We start from the raw sequence: 8,094 nt of genomic DNA, 5'->3' as shown, positions 1-8,094 counted from the left end.
AAAAAAAAAAAAAAAAAAAAAAAAAAGCCTCACATCATCACGTGGCCAGAGGAAACTTTAAGGATGTTTTCTGCTTCGTGAGTGACAAGTGTGACATTAGGAAAACAGAAAGCTGAAACAGTGACAAGCCACAGCCTTAACTATGGCACAGAATTAAAGGAACATTCCAGTTCTCTTGTTAAGATTCTGCCATGCAAATCTGTCTTAACATAGGAAATAACAAACTGTGCTTCACACCAGACTCTCATAAAAACTAAAAGAATAAGGCTAAGGAGACAGCTCAGCCAAGACAGGGTTTGCATGGAAAGTTTGATCACCAGAAATCACATTCCAGCACTGTGGAAGCAGAGACAGCAGTCCAGGCTGATAAGTGACTTGATCTCAAAAAATGATGGACAGCACCTGACCAACCATACCCAAAGTTGTCCTATATGTAAGGACATTCACCTGTACTCACACACAGAGAGAGAGAGAGAGAGAGAGAGAGAGAGAGAGAGAGACAGAGAGAGAGAGAGAAAGAGAGAGAGAGATCTAATGAGTCATCCATCTTCTTTCAATGCAAGGACTACAATTGGAACCAGAGTCACCAGCAAGTGACATAATAGGAACAAACCAACAAAGCCACTAGAAACAGCCTAAAGCTCAACGCGAAGACCCAATACAATCAGCCCTCTAGGTCAAAGTCCTTTCCTCAAAATGGCAGTTGGCTGAGAATTCCCTTAATTGTCCATTGATGGCACTACTGCACCCTGGCCACGTGGGGGCACCAGCATACTCCACACCCAAATGAAATGCTTGTGTTTTTTCCTAGTCTGAAGTACAAACGAAGCTTGGTTCAACCTCCCGTGGTGCCTCTTACAAATACAAAGGCTAATGAAGATATATAACAGCCAAACAAAAAACCCACAAAACTGGTCGCATTCAAAAGATGTTACAAAAAACAGCAAAGTTTTCTATCTGTTCCTCCAAGGTCCCTTTTAAACCCAGCCTCCAGATCTTCCTTCCCTCATGCTTCTAGCCACCTGTCTATCAGTAACTCTTGAGTGCCCCACCACCCCTGGTATCTTCCATGGGCTCCAGTCCTAAATTTCTAACTGTGATCTCACCACTGCATTATTTCAAACACCATCCGTCATCTTTCCTAACAAGACAGTTATCCCTGCAGATATCCTGATTTCTTACAACAAAAATAAATGCTAACACCCAGCAAGTTTTCACATAGGTTAAGTCATGCAATACTTAAAATAAGAAAGATGTTTGTTCAAAATCACATAGCTCAAAGAGTAGGAATCCCAGCTGTCTAACTCCAGACCCAGACCTTGAACCACTATCTTGAGTTGTCACATTGGGTATTTCCCATTGAATCCACATACTTATATAAATACATATGATAATATTAAAAGTAACTAGCATATTTTTGTTGGTGATAAATTCAAGGCTAAAGGGTAAGAGGCTTCTACAAACTGTAAAATTTAAAATAAAAGACCAGATGCCATGTTTATAAGTATCCAAGTGCATATTTTTCATTCGAAATACATAGTCATCTTCAAACGACCAGTACATATAAAAAAGAAAGTAATCATTAAGTCATGCTAGGTGAAAGAAAGTCAGTAAAAACCCTTTCTGTGAAATGGCATGGTGGCCAGGGATATGGGTCAGTCTGCATTTGCCACAAAAGCATTAAGACAAGTTCAGATCCACCCAACCTACATAAAGCCAGGATGGGCAGCACAACATCAGTGTTCCCAGCATTTCTGCAACAAAATGGGAAGCCCACACAAGAAAGTCCACCAGAAACATATAGACCAGCTTGCCTGGTGTCTGCAGTGGTAAGCAATGAGACCCTGTCTTAAACAAGGAGGAAGGTGAGGACTGGCGCCTATTCTCTGACTTCTATATGCACACTGTGATAGACACACAAATGCACACAACACAAACACACAGCATATAAACACAGACCACAGAAACATACATATACACACAAATCATACAAACACACCGCACACACACAATTACACATAAGCACACACCACACAGACACACATACACAGAAGCCTTCTTTTTTTTTTTTACATTAAAACCAGATATTTATTACTTTTCTATTGCATTTGTCATTTTTCAACAATACAAAGTAGAGGCAGATAGTAACACTCCATAAAAATGTTGAATCCCATGTCCTTTCCCTAAGTCCCAGCCCTCCCTCAAATATTCCCTCCCACCCCTTACAGAACCCTGTCCTGAATAAAACACTTAAATATATCATAAATAGTAAATTATGAAAAAAAATAGCAAGAAATTGTTTCTTTCCTTCTTGTAAAAAAGAACATGGCAGCACAGACAGGCAGCCAGAGGCTGGCGGGGCGTCTAATATAGACAGTTATGTGGGGAGGGCGGCTAACGGGACGGAGAAGGAACTAATGTGGGATTTCAACAGCCAGCCTGAAACACCATGCACTGCTCCACCAGCCAGGACCAGATGGGCCACAACTGAGAGGAAGGAGAGAGCTCCAAGGCCCCATTTCCAGCTCACAGAAGCCTTCTTAAGGAGGAGTGTGGTTAAAAAAAAAAAAAAGATGCGGTACAAGAGACAGAGGGTAGTGAATAGAAAGTATCTATGAGAGCACAGGGTAATATCTAAACCATGACAGTGACCATTCCACTGAAGGTTGGGCCTTCTTTTCCTAACACCTTAACTGTGTGATTTCCTGCTGGGCAGTGGTGGCGCATGCCTTTAATCCCAGCACTTGGGAGGCAGAGGCAGGCGGATTTCTGAGTTCAAGGCCAGCCTGGTCTACAGAGTGAGTTCTAGGACAGCCAGGGCTACACAGAGAAACCCTGTCTCAAAAAATCAACAAAACCAAACAAAACAAAACTTTGTAATTTCCTATTCCATAAAAGCCAGAACTACCACTCGGCTAGAAAGTCTAGGCATTAGCTATATCATGAAAATAAATTTGAACTTGGCCCATGTATTTATGCCTCTTGTCTAAGGATGAACATGCAATCCTTCTGACTAGCTCCCTCTAACCAGAAGCAGGGCTTCCTCTCTTGGCAGTATTCTTTCATATTGTGCTGTAAGCCATCATTGGTACTAACCAACTACGTACTAGGAATACAAACCTGACCCCCCAAAAAAACATAGCCACCTATACAACTCACATGTAAACAAAATGAGAGCATAAGAGTTTACTAAGAAATGCGTTATCTGGGGAAAGGGCAGCTAACCCAGACTAAATAATCACAAGGAATTATCTAAGATCCAAGCAGAGACCTAGGAAAGTGTAAGAACATTTGTTTTACACAAAGAGCATGTATGATCCCTGGAAGACAGAGAATATGGTCAGTTCTAGAGGGCATGGGGATAACAGCAAGTCAGGGGAATGTGGGGAAGTTACAAGTTATCACAGTTGTTTTGGTGGATCAGTTAGTTAGTAGGTCTAATAATGCAGCAGAGCCAGCCTGAGCCAGCCTAGGAAATGCACAACCCTGCTCAACATGGGGCAGTCCACATTCTTACATACAGTTGCTAAAGGTACAGTTAAAAAATTCATAATTTTAACAAAAAAGTGGGGATTGGACAAAGCCTTTGAGGGGCTTTTATCTTTTGACCCAGCAATTTCATTTCTGGGAATTTATCTTATGGCAATAATTAGGCTACAAGAAATCTGCTGTCAGGAAAATAAGATGCCATGGTTTGTAAGAGTAATATAATGAAAACCACTTGGTACCCATCCATTAAGAACTCATTTAAATATGTTACAATGCATCCACATTTCAGAATACTTTGTAATCATGACAAATCATGTTGAAGAATAATATTTATTGGCATGAAAAAGGCTTACAATATGATATGAAGAGAAAAAACAACTTTGCACAAACAAAAGTCTTTTTTTCTTGAGTTCTCAATGGTCTTAGCTTTGTGGTAGTAGTTGGGACTGGTTTTTGATTTGGTTTTTGTTTAGTTGTTTGTTTTGCCCTTTAAATTTTTTCAAGTGAAACTGGGGTGCTTTTATAATAAGAAAGACTTGTTGTTTACCAACATTTTTGAAGATGTAATCATCCCATCAGTAAGTTCATATGAATTAATATACAGCTCAGAGCTAGCACATGCTGTTTGGACAAACGAGGGGCTGCAAATCCCTGTACTGACATGCACACAGCCCACACCCTCCACGCATGCCCATAAACTCCCTTCCTCTGAATACATACCTGGACAAACCCAAATGGAAAGAAACGATCTGTCTGACCCTGGGAGCCAGAGTGAAAGGTCTGGCGCCAGTCTGCAATGAGTTCAGGAAACATGCAGGCGTACAGGTCCCTGTTATAATTCGCATTGGATTCTCCTTAAAAAAAAAAAAAAAAAAATGGGAGGAGTTTGGTGTGGTTTTTTAAAATGCCCTCCATTTTTCTTCTCCCACATCCATCCCCTGAGGTACTGGCCTTCCATCCCCTCAGGCATCAGAGGCATCAACAAGCAAGGTGCAAGTGGAAGCTTCTAAAGAGCCTGGTCTTTGGGCTTGGCTCTCTAGAGGTTCCTGAAACTCTTCTACCACAATGGAAATGAACTACAAGTGTGAGCCAATCTGCTAAAGACTAGACCACCTGAGAATCGCAATGTCCAGCACATTGTCCCCAGTCAATGAATATGAGAGTCGGCCATCCTATGTCCTCCAGACACTAGATAACTTAGCAGGTAGCCAAGGACGAGTCAGAGACCCCAGCTGAAGCAGCAGATAGGAGAACCACCATCCTGCTAACCCAGAGAAAAGAGAGCTAAATAAAATGATAACCATTAATTCCTTGGGGCACTTTGTTATACAGCAAAAGCTAACTGGCACCAATGGAGAAGAGGCAAGCTCACCCTGGTACCACACCACCCCTTTCAAAGACATGTTTTGCAGTGGATGGATCATGGCATTCCAGAGGACTGAGTGTGTTGTCGGTCCAGCCAAAAGAACAGGTGGAACAACCCTGAAATCAGCAAGATGAACAAAGTCAGCAGTCATAGGACAGTCAGCCTGCCACATCCACTTGAACAAGCCTCACACAGAAACAGCCGAGAGGCGATCCAGTCTGCTGCATTACACTTGAAAATGTGGGAACGGTCTTGTAATTCCACCAGGTCCTTCTCAGGGAAAGTGTAGCAATCAGCTCTGTGTGAGTCCACAGTGGGCCAGGACAGTTTCCAGATAAGGCCATTAAAGTCAGAGGGAGGGCTGATTTACAAGCAATAAATTCAACTAACTACTACTCCGTAGACAGACTAGCTTAAATGTGCTGCTTTGGGGAGTAATGTCATGATGGTTTTCCACATAGCTAAACCATTGTATACATGCTTAATTCTTTTTTGCAAGATAAATTCCCAGCAATGGTATTACTGAGTCAAAAACAATTTTGTTTTAGCTTTGGATATGGTCCCAGACTTCTCTGTGGAATACATATATGCATTTATCTTTGCAGTAGCTATAGATGAGAATTCCCACTTTCCCACTTTGTTTGTTTTACTCCCCTCTGTGGAGATTCGAAGGACCTGGCTATAAAACCCCCATCACATGCTGGATACGACTTTCCATCCTACTCTACTAAAAGCCAGTCCTATTCTCCAAACTTAATATCTCCCTCCCACCCATACCCAGGCAAGCCTTTATCCAAATACCCAAACTGTACTAAGGAAAAAATCATCATCTTCCTCCTCCTCCTCCTCCTCCTCTTCCTCCTCCTCCTCCTTCTCTTCCTCCTCCTCCTCCTCCTCCTTCTCCTCCTCCTCCTCTTCCCAGAAGCCTTTCCAGAGTGAAAGAGACAATGCTCATGAAAGAAGAGAACACAGCATACCTATTCATCCCATTTGCATACAGTATTGGTGTTTGTTTGTTTGTTTGTTTGTTTTTCTAACTAGTTCTTTCTCTTCTGAAATATTCTTCCCATCCAGCTTTTCCCAAGAAGGCTTTCATACTCAGTACACTGAAATGTGTGTTTATACATCATTCTTCCTGGCTGGCAGTTTACTTTTGAGGGAAAAGAGCACGGTGCCTAGGAGGAACACAGGCGTTGCAGCCAGACTGGCCTACTTTACTAGTCCTGTCCACAAGCCAGGTCCTGAATCTTCTCTGGGATGTGGTGTCTAACTGTAGTACAGCAGCAGTATCTACACATTAGGGAGGCGTTTCAAGAACCAGATGAACTAGTACAGATAAAGAACGTAGAAGAATGCCCTCCACAGAAAGCCATCAGTAAGCACTTAGCTACTGCTGTTACTGAGTTGAACGAGTATAAAACACCCTTGACTTTTTCCCAGAGGACTGTAGTTGTTCATGACAACACTTGCCCAGTGCATGAATGAACTCCATTCACTCAGGACAAATGTGGACGTTCAGCACACACTTACCTCTTAAAAGGACATGAGGGCTCCTCATTCTTACATTCATTCCTCATGGGCTTTATCTTGGGCAGACGAACTCTTTCCTTTGTTGAATTAGGGACTCCACAGGCTTTCAGTGTCCTTTTAGATGACCAGACTTCAATGGGCGTCCCACCCCAACTGGAGGAGACCAGCCCAATGGGATACTGCAGAGTATCATACAGGTAACGCCCAAAGAGCCAGCACACTGCAGACATGTACGTGAAATTTCCATGGCCCAGGTTTCCTGTGCAGAGAAATAGTTACAGGGAAGGTCAAGAGAAAAGCAGAGGGATGCCAACTGGAGCTGTGACGACATGAGTAGAGCCAGCAGTGGGCTCCTTTCTAAGGCCTTCAGACAGAGGGTAAGATGAGGGCTAAGGACAAGATACAGCCCAGAATGAAGCATGACTTCCAAAGCTCCCCTAAGGAGAAGGAGCTTTTCCACAGGGGAAAATTACAGTATTCGTGACAGTTTCCCTTGACTGCTCTTCAGTTTGCTTGTTTGTTTGTTTTGTTTTGTTTTGTTTTTTCAGTTTCTCAAAATGCTTTTTGCCATAATGAGGAAACAAGAGCTCTCAGTCTGGCACGGAGGCAAATGGAAACAACTGTGTCGTAGTCTGAACATAAATAATTCGCTTACATAATCAGAGATCCAAAACTCTAAGCAGGTTTTGCAGAACCCCAGCCCCTCGGGCACATGGGTATCCAGGAACATTAAGATTACTTGTCTTCCCCAGTAGACAAGTGGTACAAAGCCTGTAAGGTCCCTTTCCCACCTTACATCCCCTGCCGCCCTCACTTAAGGGAGGCAGCTAGTAGGTAAAGAGATGTATTTTTTTCCTGGGTAATATTATGATCAGTTCCTTGCTGAAGTAATGAAAATATGGACACATAAGTGCTGAGGGATCCAAGGGAGACACAGCAACCATAACCACTTTTGCTTTTACCAGTCTAATTAATTTCAACTGTTCATACTGCCCAGGAACCAACACAAGCTGGTGTGTGTGAGCTCCATTCTAGAGGAAATTGAAGAGGGGAGGGGAAGGGAAGGTGGAGATACACACACAGACGGGATCAATTCAAACCAGTACTTAGTAAAAGTCTACATGTGTCACTTGGTTTAGTCCTGTAAAGGACCCAAACCCAAGAAGTGCAATAGGAGAAAATCAAATAAATTTCCAACAAATTAGAATTGACTGAGCATCTACTATGTATGTAGAACTACACAGTGGCTGAGACGCAGCAATGAAAGAGACACAAAGAGTCTCTCCTCATTCTAAAGCTTACTGAATAGGTCAAGTGAAAATAAAACAAATGGCAAAGTACAATGTTTTAAGAGATACAAACTCTTTTTAGCTGGAGTTAACAACAAAGAAAAGCTATTAAATGAAATTCATCAAAAGCCTGCTTTAGACTAATATCCTCCCTCCCTGCACAGCCCTATTACATCACTTCCTGTAATATGAAGTTCAGTGTTTCCCTCTGTGGTGGTCTGAATAAGACTTGGCCCCATATGCTCATATATTTGAATGTTTAGTAATCAGTTAGTTGAACTGTTTGGCAAACTATTAGGAGATGTGACCTTGTTGTAGAAGGTATGTCACTAAGAGTGAGCTTTGAGGTTTCAAAAGTCCCTGCCAAGCCCATTCTCATTCTTATTCTCTCTCTTTCTCTTTCTCTCTCTCTCTCTCTCT

At 42.3% G+C, this 8,094-nt stretch overlaps 1 protein-coding gene across 2 annotated transcripts in view; it reads right to left on the bottom strand.

Annotated features, from left to right (window-relative positions):
* The window catches only part of Siae (sialic acid acetylesterase), a 34,936-nt gene that overhangs the window by 9,263 nt on the left and 17,579 nt on the right, over nucleotides 1-8,094 (bottom strand). For both annotated transcript variants that reach the window (XM_031344286.1, XM_031344287.1), the window contains exons 5-7: nucleotides 6,386-6,644; nucleotides 4,862-4,971; nucleotides 4,210-4,343 (exon numbers count right to left, since the gene is read on the bottom strand). In XM_031344286.1, coding sequence (XP_031200146.1) covers nucleotides 4,210-4,343; nucleotides 4,862-4,971; nucleotides 6,386-6,644 — 503 coding nt within the window. The remainder of the gene's footprint in view (nucleotides 1-4,209; nucleotides 4,344-4,861; nucleotides 4,972-6,385; nucleotides 6,645-8,094) is intronic.

Source organism: Mastomys coucha, unplaced genomic scaffold (assembly GCF_008632895.1).
Source record: "Mastomys coucha isolate ucsf_1 unplaced genomic scaffold, UCSF_Mcou_1 pScaffold23, whole genome shotgun sequence".
Taxonomy (NCBI): domain Eukaryota; kingdom Metazoa; phylum Chordata; class Mammalia; order Rodentia; family Muridae; genus Mastomys; species Mastomys coucha.
Note: the sequence above shows the minus strand (reverse complement) of the source record. Positions and strands in the feature narration are given on the sequence as shown.